At 34.7% G+C, this 15554-nt stretch overlaps 1 protein-coding gene across 2 annotated transcripts in view; it reads left to right on the plus strand.

Moving 5' to 3' along the window:
• Nucleotides 1–15554, plus strand: part of LOC124156280 (serine/threonine-protein kinase 10) — a 57740-nt gene that overhangs the window by 3176 nt on the left and 39010 nt on the right. For both annotated transcript variants that reach the window (XM_046530727.1, XM_046530726.1), the window contains exons 4-7: nt 1422–1620; nt 2681–2811; nt 2888–3106; nt 5451–5558. In XM_046530727.1, the coding sequence (XP_046386683.1) occupies nt 1422–1620; nt 2681–2811; nt 2888–3106; nt 5451–5558 (657 nt within the window). The remainder of the gene's footprint in view (nt 1–1421; nt 1621–2680; nt 2812–2887; nt 3107–5450; nt 5559–15554) is intronic.

The raw sequence follows: 15554 nt of genomic DNA on the forward strand, positions 1-15554 counted from the left end.
TAAACAAACAGAATATTACAGCAAAACCATGTTTTGCAAATTTAAAAGAGGGCATTTTTCATGATTTAATTTGAGACGTAGTAGCATAAAAATACATTTTTATACTCTGCCGAACCAGCCTAGCACTTTATGTACCATTGGTTATAGATTTGAAGTTCTTATTCTTTGCCGATAAGATCGAAACTTGAACCTCATGAGATTTCCTAATGAATTTACCTGTTAGGGAGTACATACCTGTCAACAGAGAATACTGTAGATCAAAAATCCATAGACAATCTATCTTGTATGCTGCATTTAATTAATCACACTCTAATTTAATGCTTTCATGCCTTCAGTACTAGAGAAACGTATTTTATGAACTCAACCATCGAAATAACTTAATATTAATAAATAAACCACGGACACAAACATGTAATTCACATGTCCTCTAATTACCGATATACCGATAGGATCAAAAAACTGATGCCAAAAACACTTGAGTTATAATTATTATATTTATATATCAATATTTCGCCAGATTCAAAAAAGGCCTTAAATGTTAAAGTTGGAAGGCTAAGTATAGTAAGTAGCCATGAAATTTATCCCGCTTATTCCTTTTCTTGATGCATTCTTAGTAAGTGACGTGCGGTCTCACAGACCGCTAATCGAGTTCAATTGCAAATTTACAGAAATTAATAAAAGAAACGTTAAATTTTAAGAGTGGGATGTCCTTGTTATGCAAAAATATGAAGCTAACGAGAATTATAGATATTTTGAAATCTTAATTTTGAAAATATTCATAATTTTAGAAACGCAGCGGTCTCTCAGACCGCACGTCACCGGTTAAGGGTTATCATATCCCTTGCAGTTAAAGCAGAGATTAGATTAAATACTAATGACTAGAATCCTAAACTGATGCATACTGAGTGATAACTTTTTAGGAGAAGTAAGAAACTGGTTCCCATTAAAGTATTGGCAATATTCATCTTATCAACAAATCCCAACTTCCGGAATCAATGTGTTACCTCTCTTTTTTGCACTCCATTCTTTCCATATCATAATTCACTTGGCCCCGCTATCTCAGACAGTATTTTACGTTTCTTATCTTCAGCAATCCTTTGCAGTGTCTCATTCAGCAGGAATTCCTTCTCATTCTAAATAATATGTCCAGTTCATGTATTTCTTCAACACTTAATCTCACTTTTTATATCTTTTCTTCCCTTACACACTTACTTTCCAGCTGTACTTCTTAAATGGTAAACCATGAGAAGGTATATCTATAAAACCACTGCCTTAAAATGGACTTTCCCTGATGAATGAATCTACCTTATGTTATAATTTTGACTTTTACTGTTTTTGTCATGCATGGAAATTTTGTTAACAAATTTATGATACAGGTTGGTAACTTAATTTTTTTTCACTTTGCCATGATTGCGGGATAGATGCTGATTGAGTACTGTGATGGAGGAGCCCTTGATTCAATTATGGTTGAACTTGAGAAGCCTCTTACTGAGCAGCAGATAGCCTATGTATGCCAGCACATGTTAAATGGATTGGAATTTCTTCATAAAAGTAAAGTCATCCACAGAGATCTCAAAGCAGGCAACGTACTTCTCACAATGTCTGGTGGAGTGAAGCTGGGTAAGTCTCTATTGTAATTATTTTGGAATTACTAAAGAAGTCATGAGTCTACATTAATAAATTTAAATTTGAATAATAATTCATATGGTTTAAGGTAGCTTATTCAAAAGGGTCATGAATTCTTTCATTGCTATAAATGATAAATTTTCCTTAAATGAATTACTTTGCTGTTGTGGAGAGAATATACAGTTGAGGACCTCAAATCCGGAATCCAGAAACCTGGAAAACCAGAAATCCGGAACATTTGAAAATTCCTCTGCGTAGTGTTTCGACTTGCCACGGTGCCAAAGGAGCCTTGTTCTGGGATGAGTAGGAAGTTAGCACACATTATGAATATATGCTAACAACCTAGGCAGGGACACGTAGGGATCTCAGATATTGAGCACAAGAAGCATTTGCACATATGCACTGTCCGACTAAGGATGGTATCGATAGATATAACAATGTCTGCTAGTGAATGCTATCAACGAAAGCTATTGAGCATGAAGAAAAAGGTGTAAATATTACTCATTCTCATCCAGTATGAAGCACATATAGAGTAGAAGCTACGGTCATGATTTGACATATATATATTGCTTTAAAATTCTTTAATAAAAGTGTACCATTTTTTCTGCGTGCTGAAGACCAGATTTTAGTTGTTTTTATCTATCTGGATTATCTATCTTTGTTTTTATCTGTTTGGATTAGTAGTAATGAGTGCATTACTACTAATCCGAATTTTGGTCAGGTGTTTGTGTATTGGATGGACTGCTGTTTAAGGAAGGTGAAATTTTGGATTATCCACATTTTGCACTTGTTTGTGCATCCCACATCATTGACAATATGCTCCAAAGTTTACTTGAAGACCCCTCATATGTTAATTTTGGATGCTGGCTCTGTGGCGTTGTTGATATGAACTGAATAATAACCTATACGATATGTATATCCAATGCACAAATGCTCAACAATTGCCCACCGAATCAAATATGCTCTTCTAGTACTACTAGGGCTACTAGATGAGCAGTGTAGACATCGAATAGATAGTGCTTACTTCTCACATTTTCTCTTTTCAAATTTTCAGCGGACTTTGGCGTTTCTGCTAAGAATAAGCAGACACTACAGAAACGTGACACATTCATTGGAACACCTTATTGGATGGCTCCAGAAGTTGTTTTATGTGAAACTTTTCGAGATAATCCTTATGACTTCAAGGTCAGTTATTGGAATTTTATGCTTAGCTTTTTTTTGTGTAATTTCTCTTTTCACTTTGAGATATCTTTCTTTTTAGGTTGATATATGGTCGCTGGGCATCACTTTGATAGAATTTGCTCAAATGGAACCTCCTAACCATGAAATGTCTCCAATGAGAGTTTTACTCAAAATACAGAAGTCTGATCCTCCTAAGCTCGATCGACCTTCTGATTGGTCCAAAGACTTTAATGATTTTATTGCTGGCTGTTTGGTTAAGGATCCAACTAAGAGGCCTACAGCATCTGAATTGCTTAAGGTAGTGTCCTTTTTATTATTTTTTATTATATATTATCAAGACCCAAAAATCAATTGCTATTACTAAGAAGGTTTTTTTAGTGAATTATAAAGGAATAGTACTTGGTCTTACGAGGTCGTAAAGTTCAAATTAAATGACTTTTCTTGCATTTGATCAACAATAGTGTGAGATGTATGTTTGGAATTATAGCAGCACAATATTTTTATTTGACTAAATAGGGATGTGAGAAAAATAGTATAATTCACCCGTAGATCCAGGTTCATGATACAATTGTTACTGCTGAATTTTGTCCCAGATAAATCATGTCCTGTTAGGCATATTGCAAAAATAGTTTTTTGTAGAATATTATTTGACTGAAAAAAGCCAAAATGACCAGTAATGTGGGTGTTGCCTCTAAATTTCAGTCAATTCATATGGTGGCTTAACCTATTTAATATATTTCTCTTGAGAGCTTTCATATTCTTTTCTTCCTTTCCTACATGAGTTTATCCAATAATCATCATGACATTACAATTGTCTGCTTCATAACGAGGCTAAGTATGGGGCCATATTCGATGAAGTTTCATTACAACTAAGTATATTGTTAGCCCTCAACTTAGTGATACACATGCACCATTGAATATTTTGAAATTCAGTAGTTGTACTGTGTGAACTTTATGAAATGATGCTTCGTGGTGCCCAAATAAATCCTCACTATGGCAAATTAACATCTTACGAGGGATGGTGCTAATAATGTCCATGAAATCTATTATCAACACTTTTTTAGGAGTCTGGTTGGTTTGTTGGCAGATGTACTTCCACTTAGGATACTTATGGATAAATACTGAAAGATGGGGAAAGTTTTTATGGCATTTCTTATCCTTACTTAATTTACTGCTAACCTTCTATGTTTGAGCACCATACTGACTCCAAAACGTGAAAAAATTGTTGCCGTACTGTCGTTATCCCAATCTATAACTCACCAAGCCATACTTACCTATACACACAGTGCTTTTACTAGACCATTCCATTATTTTGATCTGTATCATGTAAAATTGGTAATTAAAAAATTAAAAGAACCATGGTTGAGAAATCAAAATTGTATCATGTTTATTGCTTGCCTTTACCATTTCCGTAGAGCTCTAATTTTTAACGATTGATGCAATCACATTTCACAGACGCCATTTGCAATAATGTATCATATTTGTTTCGGCAGACATAAAAGAGCAAAGGCAGATTCTGCCAAAGATGATGATTTCTATTGATATAGGTCGAATTGTAACACACTGAAACACCACTGAAATAGCTGTTGTTCCAAAATGCTCTTTTGAGATTTAGTTAGGCACTCAAGGTCATAAAAATGCTACGGTCATGGTATGCAAGACCCTGTAATGAGTGAAATAAAAATTAAGTATCTTATAAAAGATATTATCTAGACACAAGTTCAGGAATAATATTACAGGCATTAAGGCATTTCGATTTAATGATCCGAAGCAAGTCACAAAAACTGGGGAAACACACATTGACTTACTCTCAAATGCCCTGAGAACAAAAGTTGACCTTGGAATGTTATAATATTTTCCCCAAAACTAACTGTAAAACAACTGAAGGGCTTATTGCATTGTGCAAAAAGATGCTAATACTCAATAATAATTTCATTTCTAGTAGGGATGAGTCGGTTCCATTTTTTTTTCGATTCCAATTCCGATTCCTTCAAATCGATTCTCGATTCCGATTACATCGATTCTTATTCCTTCTAACAGGTGAGATATTGATTTATCTGTAGCATTGCTGTCATTAAAATTTAAGAATTGAATGGAATTAAATAACAACAGCCGTGGTGGTTGCATTGTCGTTTGGCCACGGTGGCTAAACAGTAATATAGCATTCATTGCATCCATATGTACCAGAGCAGCCTGGCAGGTGCATGGTGGCGGCCGAACGCAACCTGTCGAGGTGTGTGGTAGCCTTTATGCCCCAAGCTTATAGGCTATGCTCAAAACATTTATCTTCCTGGAATCGATGGAATCTGAATCAACTTTAGGCGATTGATTCTTGATTCCGATTCTGTGCCCGAGACTCGACATTTGGAATTGACTCATCCCCAATTTAAAGCAAATTGCATGCAATCACTTCGACACCAAGCACCAAGGATTTAATCTCTCACAAAGATGAGTGCCTACTGCAAAAGGGCCTCATAGTAACCATATTCTTTACGTGCTAATCTTAGGTCAATTTTTGGTGCCCATGTGATCTCGTAATGGGCAGGTCATGCTTGCACTGAGGGGGTTTCATTGTACATATTTGTGTTTACGTGCATTATTTAGGGGAATGGAAAATTCATGAAAGGCTTTTCCAATTTCAGTACCCATTCATAAATTGTAATTTGGATTCCAAGCCAATTCGAGATCTTCTGTTAGAATACAAAGCAGAAGTAGTGGAGGAAGAAGAAGTGCTAGAGGAAGAAGCTGAGGTGAGTTATTCATTTTCATTTGCTGTTTATTTCTTTTTCTTTCCCTCTCTATCTCTCTCTCTCTTTTCTCTTAATGGTTTTGTGAAATATTTTGTTTGCATTATATTTGATTTCACTGTGGCAGTCAGGAATACATATGAACTTGGGAACATCCAGTGTATCATCTAATAAGGTTAATGTAAAACAAATAATTAATGTCCTAAAAACTATAGTATAGATTTACTAGTTCAATTTGGTGTTAAAATTATGTAAACTATATTGTTTAGTCATGTAAAGTTTCAAAAGTATTTATTGACACCAAGTATTCCATGTCAAGAGAGAGTATTTCTTCTTAGACGCAAGTGGTTTAATGATTACCAATTGATTTCATGCCTCCCTTAATGTAGCGGGGTAGGAAACAGAAAAAACACAGGGAACAGTACCAGCGCATTGGTAAGTTTCCATTTTGTCTTGCTGTATTCCCCCAAGGTAGTCTTTGTTACAGTTCAGATTACTCCTTTTTCATCTTCGTATATATTTAGGTGCATGACGTCATGTTTGTATTGATGTGTAGTGTTAAACTTTTCAAATCCTATTAGGCTGTCAGATGTTTTAATTTGATCTTTAAATATAATTATCATTAATTTTGTATTTTTTTGATGTACAAAATTTCTAATTTGTTAGGTAACTCCATTTCGGCTCGTTTCATTTGCTTGACTTTACTTTTAATTTCATACCCATTTCTTTCAACATTCAATTGGTTTTCATTGATTATTTCACGTGTATTTCTTGAAGAACAGAAAATATTGGGCAGTGGAGAATTCTGCTCAGCTGAAAGTCTGATTCAAAGATTAAGCTGCAAGTTTTAGGCTAATTGTAAATGTGTAATGCCTATTTTATCAGTTTTCATCGTGGAATGAGCTCTCTTCAAGCTCTCACTTACTTTAAGTAGAAATCAGTGCCAAAAATTATTACTTTTCCACAGTGTATCTTGTTGTACTGTTTGTAAGAATCCGCCACACTGAAGTTTAGAGTGATAAACTGTTTTAAACCTTAATGTAGGTTAGTAATCTTTATCTAATTTGCAATTATGTGCTATCTCCACTGAGCCCTTAATACCTAATAATATGTGGTACTTTGTCATTCAATGTGTACCACGAGTTGAAGTTGATACTCATGAAAATTGAACCTCTACTGCCCTTAAACGATAAAATATTCTCTTCTTGCCTAAGTTTTTTCATCTGTTCTGCATTTATCTTTCACTTATTAATTTTTACTTAGTTCTGGTCAATTCATTCATCCTTTTCTCATTTTAAAAAAAATTGCTCTTCTCTTCACCTTTTAACCTTCCCATTATGCTTTTTGGTTTACAGAATTTCTTTCCCCTCCAAATTTCTTCCAGCTACTTTATACTATTTGCCTTCCAAAAATTTCCCCCCCTCCTTTTTCTGTACCAAATACCTATGGGCTCCTGTTTATTTCTATTTAGCATATTTTGCTTGCAGCTGGTTCTCATTCTTCCACATTTCCTATACGTATACTCCACCCAACATTAAACTGCCTATTGATCTCCACACCATTCTTGTTCATCTCTCGTCCTGATCTATTAAAACCTGCAACGATTATTCTCCAGGTGGAAGGCCCAAAATTTTGTTGTAGGTCTCGATTGCCTAAGAGTGCTGAGAGGATCATAGGATTTTTTATTATTTGAATAGGGAGAGGAATGGTTCTTCATTTGGTATGCTTATTATTTCCATAACTTCTGAAAATGTGGAGAAACAAAGTCTTGCAACCTGAACTTTAGCATACCACTCCCATCCTCCTGGTGTATGCACTCTGAGTGACAAAAATTACTGAAATAAGCCTTACTATTTTGTTCACTGATGATGGCTATAACTTTGGATCATACACCCTCAGCCCTTAAATAATTAAATTTGTGGGATAAAAATGAATAAATACCTGATTATTAATCGTTAGCCTCATGTCAGGTTAGGTATCCATTAGGAATTGAAAGATATTGAATTAACCATCGAGCGGGCAAGCCTGATATTTTTACACGACTGGGCACGTGGTGTACTATGTCCATGATATATGCATTTATATGATTACACTCGATTTTTGTTAAAATTGATCTTTATTTGTATAAATTAGTTAAATCTTGTACATTTATAGGTGATACAGATACCTATTAAGGTACACAGGTGGTACACAGCCAATCACACGTTGTAATCTATATGCCATGGGTGTCAGGCTCCTCTTGAAAAGTACATTGTATGAATATATGAGGCCTTTCTAGACCAGAATGTATGTATAATGTTGAAATCCTTGGTTTTTGAAGATTGGTGTATATTATAGGCCAGCACGCCCGCTAGAGGGTTTAAAGGTATCTTAGTCATTGTTGGCATTCCTGCTTCTGATTAGCTGCATAGCTGTTGACAATACCCAATCAGGTGTATGAAAACAAGGCTATAAGTCGCAATAAAGAGATAATGAGGAATACTCTTTGAATAATGAGAAATTTGTAAGTGAAATTGTATTTATAAATGACAAAATGGATTCTAAAATAAGAATTTCTCTATGGAGAGGTCATTTTCATACCTGGAGCTCACATTCAGATTTTGTTACAGGATGGTTTTGTGATTACAATAGTTCATTTTAGGATATTCTAATCACTAATAAAAGGCGTTATGCATAAATATTAATGAAAAAATATATTATTCATGATGTTATGATAGCTAAATATCATCAAAATAACAATAGAAAGAAAGTACCCAACAATACCAATGATTCCTCTGCATGGTTTCCTGTGGCAATAGGGTAGTTTCCTTCATCAAAGAAAACGAAAGGTATTGATTGCGATTCGTTACCCACCATTAGTGTATTCATAATATACAAATTATTTGGTTTTATAAATACCGGTTTAGACCGGCAATGGTCAATTTTAACTGCATTTGAAAAAGGCCAGATTGGCGCCCATGCAATGCCACTCCACGTGACGTCACAGGGACCTAGTTTCTATAGGAGTAGATAGGAGTTTTACATTGTCTGAGATTATCAATGCATGCATGAGGCACAGAGCTCAGGGAAACATGTCTTAATAATCACCTATTAAAACTGGCTAAGGTCGGAAAGTTTTCTTCGTTTGATAAGGTATTAATAATCCTTATTCAAGCCAAGCGCTACTTGCTAGCAGGGTACTCTGCTACCTGCTAGCATCCTGCGTCATATCAGTGCTCAAAGCCTTGCCCCAAGGTCACCTCACTTGCGGCAGCAGGAACCAGAACGACGTCACACGGAGTTTTCCCGGCATTCATACTTAGCCGTCGCGTTTTCGCGCGCTTGAAAATTTTCACCTTTCATTTAATCGCAGAAAATAGATATCGTCATTTAAAAATCTAAAAGCGTGAAATACGTACTCCAGGAGTAATAATATTTCGATTTAGGTAATAAAAAAATAATAGTAAACCACCCTATTGACTGGTATCCACGGAGCTCTACTTCCGAATTTGGCCAATGGTTGGCATCTCAGTTGTCTGGATTTTCAAATAGCAGTCCTTGCTGCCCCTTTTAACTTATTATATGTATATCTCTCCTTATATATACTCTTCAGGAATGAAATTATTGGGCATTGAAACTGTGTCCTGCCTGGAAAAATGACGTATAGCCGTTTCATTTTCTTTTAGTTGGCAACGTTAACATTTTTGGAAATTAATATTGGCCTTACATTTCTGAATTAAGTGTGTATGTTTTATCCTATCAATTTCTTGAGAACTACCTTTGGTTCCAATGAATGCTTTTGATTGTGTGTTTTTGCATAGACTTTGGAAAATGCATCTTCTATCATCCTTTAACCTTTGTGCATGCATGAACAAAGGGGCAGTGAGCAGTGCGCATAGTAAAGGTAATGCAGACAAAAATTGGATGCATGAAAACATAGCAATACACTACCCATATTGCATTTGTCACCGATTATACTAATGGCCAGTCACTACTGGAGTTTTCTTACGGTGTTCAATGTAGGCCACAAGATACCACTGACTATTCTCTTCATCACTCAAATACCAAATACTTGCCACTCTTATTTTATATTATGTGCCATTTTAATGTTGAATGGCATGCAAAGTTTATATGGAAACCCATGCTGCAATTCTATTTTCTTTTGCATTAGCATCCTTTATCAAGCAGTATCCAATGCATCTCTTTTTTAATCCTAAGCTTTCATCATCATCTACATCCTGACTGAAATTTCTGAGAAGAAAAGGTAGTTGGCACTTCAAATGAAGTAGTAGACAAAAGCAGGTTTTTGTAGAGTTGCAACTTCAATGGACGCAAGTTAATTGCCTAGTTAGGGGACGTCCTCTCACTTTCTCTCCTAGCTCTTTTTTTTATTGTGGAAAAGTTGATCAATAGAGTTATACTTAATAGGCGAAGGCATTGAGATAATCTTAATTTTATCGCTAATGCTCCTAGCATTGTCCTTCTGGCAAGACAAAATGAGGACCCTGGAAGCCAAGGGGTACCATTGATTCCTGATTTTTTGAAGCATGTTACAGGTATAGAATGTTGTCCCTCTGGACAATACTTTTAACCTGTAATGTAGCATATTTTACACCTATTTAAAGGGTTTTAAATTTGCACGGCATGTGTTTACGTTGTTGAAAAGGCATCTGTGTGTCCAATTCTCTGAAGTAGGTACATAATGCATTACCATTACCTTGCTTCCATGGCTTCATGCATTCATAAAACTGCTTTTGTGATTTTTTGTCATCTCACCTTCAATTTTGACTTTTATCTTTGACCTATATGCTTCTCCTATTGCTGAGCAAGTCATTACAAATCAAATATATCCTCTTAGTTTTTCTTAATGCTACCTAAAACAACATAATAATTTTTCCATTTCAACCTTGGGGGGGATGAAGTATAAGTTGTAATGTGTGTAATTAAACATGTCGAAGTATTATATTTGAGCTTTCCTTCCATATCATAGCTTGCTGCAGTGCACTCTTATTTCTCAAAGAAATGGAATTCCAGGCTACGGAAAAAATGTTCTTAGTGGGAGCAAAATGTATTATTTAATGTTGATTCATTGCTGTTTTGCATGGATAAACATGGCATATCTCATGTTTTTCTCTATGAAACATCTCACATTTCTTATATTTCATCTTAAAGTAACCATTTTAAGAAGTATTGAAGTAAAATGAATCATTTCAATGAACATTTTTAGGGTCAACAATGCTCATCTAAAAAGAAAACATTTTCTTGAAATATGGAAGTATTTCTCTTCCATTTTCTGTATTATTTGTATGGATGAAAGCTTCTTGGGTTTCCAACCGGGTCAGGGTCTGCATGGTATCATTTTTATTCTCTTGAGTATCCAAATTAATATAAATGGCTCCTGATGGCTTTTACTGCATTTTACTATTTTCCACTTTTGACCCATTGTTTTGGGGATCGCTTGAACTTAACAAAGTGTTGAGGGCTATTCTGCAATTGATTAGAATGTCACAATACAAGTACATACTAATTATATATATTTAAGACTTGAATTTTCATTCATTCACACTATCTTGATACCCTTCAAGTTTTGCACAAGTATGTCTCTTTAATTACAGAGAAATAATTTTATTTGTAACATCCTGCATGGATATTGTTAAAAAATGTGGGAAAAGCTATTTGGTTGAGAACGGGTAAAATCTCATTTGTGCATTGACCATGTATTTGTAATATCATACGCTAGTGAGCCAGAATCATCATAATAAGTTGAGAAGGTGCTTTTATCTAATTGGAGACATTAGGTCCTAATTATTACCATTTTACCTAACAATTCGGCATTTTTAGATACGAAATTCCTTATTGCGCTCTGCCTTGGTAAAGACTTTTCTGTAGGCTCTTTTTATGCACACTATTCATTTAGAGTTAAATTCCCAATACTATCTTATTCTGAGTAGCTAGTGTGCCACATGCCTATTGAGGTGGCTTTATGGGTATTATGTAGATATGTATAGTGCAGGTTCATTTATATATATGAGATTTGGAAGCATTCCATAACTATTTAATCAAGGTTTCTGGCTTCTTCCTTGTTCCTTCCCATCGTAAGGCATTGGAGGAAGAATGGCTGAATTCTACATCCTTGTTTATGCATTTGTGGCATTGCATAAAAATCACCCATGTCATAACCGGGAACATTAAAAGTTTAATGGTAATCCAGATACCACTGAGATAGTACTTTTACATCTCATTCTTGATGCCCTCATTAAATACCTTTTAATGTGAAGTTTTTTCAATAATCATGTTCTCAAAGTGAACTATTTTTCCTATGAGTTAATTTCTGGAAAAATATGAAAGCAAAATTCACTACACACTATTTTGCTTTCGTAGTTAGCATTAAAAATCTTGGTAACATTTTTTTTTTGTGTTTTTACTATGGTATCTTAACAGCACTGAATCCCTCAGAGACTCGTGCTAGGTATGTCATTACTTCATTTAGATTTTTCCTGTGGTGGAGCAGTTTTTCCTCACATGTGGTGAAATTTAGGTGTCGAGTATATGAAAATATCTATGGAGGGGGATGCAAAAATTTATTTTTCCTCATAGTCATGATTCATTCATCTCACAACAATATGTTACAAGAAGGTTGGGTTGTGCTGAAGCCCCTGCATTATTGGGTGTATAAACCATAATAAATGTATAAAAATCCAAAGAGAATTGGTTGATGTTCTTGGGATCTATGCCTGTGGGTTGACAATTCCCTCTCTGCATGCTCCAATGTTAGCTGTATATCCACCCTTAGTACATATATGCATATATCATCATGAATTATAATTCACTGCTTTATATATTTCTTTGATAAACATTATTCTAAAGTATCATAATGCTAGTTTCCATTAAGGATTATTTAATTAAAAAAAGACTTTTTCTTAAAAATTATCAAAGAATTTATTGGAATAATTTCTTTATATGCTCCCTGGCTAGAGGTGTACTTAATTTTTTACCAATTCAGCAGATTGATTTTTATCTTTTTATTACTTATTTGTCTCCGAGCTTTCCAAATAAGTGAATTAAGTGTTAATTACTCTTTTATTAGTTCATATTCAACTGCAAAGATGTGTCTTCACATTTTTTTTCACTTTTTGTATGGTACTAATTTTTCTCGACCAAATAGTTAGTGTGGTCTTGTTGCATTTTGTTTGATATTTATTTGACTCATGTGCCACTTACGATAAGGAAAGTTACTCTTCTGAAATAAGTGAGAAATTTTTGGGTAGTGTACTTGCATTTTTGCTTCTTTTGTGTCTCATTAATTTCAATGCAACTGAAGATAAAATTGAAAATTACCTCTATGTAATTGTAATTATTGACCGCATGAGTGTCTTCAGTAGTTACTAATTGTTGAATTTAGAACACATCTTATATCTTCTGAATGTTCGATTCTTTTCATTGTATGTGAATCATAAAGAGTTGTGACAATAATGTTGTTATGTTTGGTGCATCTAGAGTAGAGGATATGGGGATATTTTGTCCCATTGTCATTTTTTTTACGGGATGTGATGTGTTTTTATAATTGGTGTTCGTCTAACGGGGTATGGTTTTGTCATGCATGCGGCTCTCCTGGCCCCCCGCAGCCAGCAAGGTGCATGACCCCTGAGGAGAGGGAGGTAGGTTACTCTCTCCCACAGAACAACTTCTACATCCTTATTTCTTTTTATTTTTTTTCCTGTCAATTAGTGGTGGTCATGTTACTTACTGAAAATAACTTGTTTTTATCTTTGAAGCAGGGAGATGTTTTTGCTTTGATTAAGTGCTGTGTCTTTATCATCATACATTAAAACAGATTTTTTTTCATTAAGAGACCAACATATATGGTACATATTTCCTCCAAATTCGTGACATTACTAGTGTGTATAAAAATTCTGTGAGCTTTCTACACTATTGAGGTTTTATGTAAAATAAAAAAAACATTTTCTGTTTTATGCAGTGCTATTAAAATTTGAGTCCAGTTTTACAAAAAATTCGTGTCAAAAACTTAAATTTTGCCACATAAAATGTTTAAGGTGCAAAATGACCCCAATCCACGTCATGAAATTATACCTAGCTTATAATCGAATTCTAACATCTTGATGCAGTTGAAGCATTGCGATAGAAACTTCAGTCACTGTCATTCCTGGCCGTAAAAACTATAAGGCAGCACGCAAAATTGGCTGTTGTAAGGGTCACGTACAATGGACAAAGAGCAATCAAGTCTTGCCTGCATGAAATCAAGTGAGTAATTAAGAATTCCACCTCTTCTCTTTGGCAGAGAATGCATATTCTGAATCTGGTCAGATCATTAACTTGACGGATACAGAAGGGATCACCATAGAATCTTGGTACTTCATTTAGGAGACGTTTATGATAACAAAATATCTATGATACTTTCACCAAGAGGAAGGCTATTGACTGCACAATAGCTATTTGTGCCTAAGTGGCAACTGGAATGATTCCTGCCAAGGGGATAAAATTGACACTGACTGAGGAAAATTAAACTAATTAAGGAACAGCACACCTACATAGGATGGTAGTGTCCTGGAGTGGCATCAACTCTGATAAATTTTTAAGATGTGCGTTGAAGTGTTTAGGAGGCTTGGGAGTCTGGCTGCTCCCATGTGCTTACATCTAGCTCATTGTGGCATTCAGGCTTAGATTGCTTGAAATATTATGAACAGACGTTTTTTAGAGTGACACGGAGAACATAGTCCTTAAAACCACTCAGCATTTCCAGGTCCGACAGAAACAATAAAATAAGATTGATGTTTTGCCTAAGGAATGGGAATTTGTTTTCCCCCAAACAATAAAGGAATTGAATAAATCCTTAGTGGAACTCAGTACATACATGATAGGATCACTCTTTTCAACCAAAGTACCTATGACTTTCACATATTAAATGGTTAAATTTGACAGTCATTAAAATCTATATGTAAAAGAAGGATACACTTCTAGTGGCATTAGTTTCTTCCCAGTGGTGATGCTAGTTACATAGCTATGGTATAAAATGTTAAATAATCATGTCATAATTTTGTTTTCTATAATTGTATGTCACTTCTAGCTGATGTGACTGTATTTCAGCCGTTGAATGATCAACACATTGATTTCAAAGGAATGGGTGAAAAGAAAGTAAATGTGGCCACCACTAATTGCTTGTATACTTTAAATTTGCCTTTATTACTTCCAGTATATATATATTAATAATATATCCTTGCTGAATGTTCAAACATTCACAGGTAAGAGTGTTTCAATTCTTAGGAATGCTAACTGCATAGAATTGATATATGTATCACAGTTTTATAAGTATATATCTGTGTTTTTTTTGTAGAAAATTTGTTTTCTGGGGGTAAAACCGATTACCTGTGTTGAGAGTAAAATTTATTGTGAATCTATGTATCCACAATTTTTTTTGTATGCTAGATTTACAAGTCCCTGTTCTTCTTGCCAATCAATCATTTCTGAATTGTAATTGGTGGTTTGGATCCTGATACTTGATATGCTTTAAATTCCTTGGTTTAGTGATCAAAGTGTATGAACGTATCGGTATCAGGGGTGATTCAACAAAACGTGGGGAAAGAATTTTTGTCCAGTAATATATCATTTGAGTCGCTAGTGATGGCTTAGCAAAAATTTTCTTTGTAGTTTATACTGCAGTCCGTATTTGTCATGGGTAATATGTTGTCATAATGTGATACTTTCCTGTTTTTATGTAGAATTATGTAGCATCAGAGAAACGTGATATTTTAATTGAGTTCAGCATTCCTTGCCAGTCACTTGCACCTTCTAAAATTTTAGCTTGAGGTCATCACTATTTTACGCTTATATCACTGATGTAATACTGCCTCTATTTAAGATACCATGTAGCTAAACTCATCTGAAAGATACACAAGAGAGTAAAAGATTACTTTTCCCAAAACATGCATCGTGACAGTGTTCTTAGCTGCATTGTATTGGTTCAGACATTGTGTCAACTGTTATTATTTAAAATGGTTTGCT

The sequence above is a fragment of the Ischnura elegans genome, chromosome 3 (genome assembly GCF_921293095.1).
Source record: "Ischnura elegans chromosome 3, ioIscEleg1.1, whole genome shotgun sequence".
Classification (NCBI taxonomy): Eukaryota; Metazoa; Arthropoda; class Insecta; order Odonata; family Coenagrionidae; genus Ischnura; species Ischnura elegans.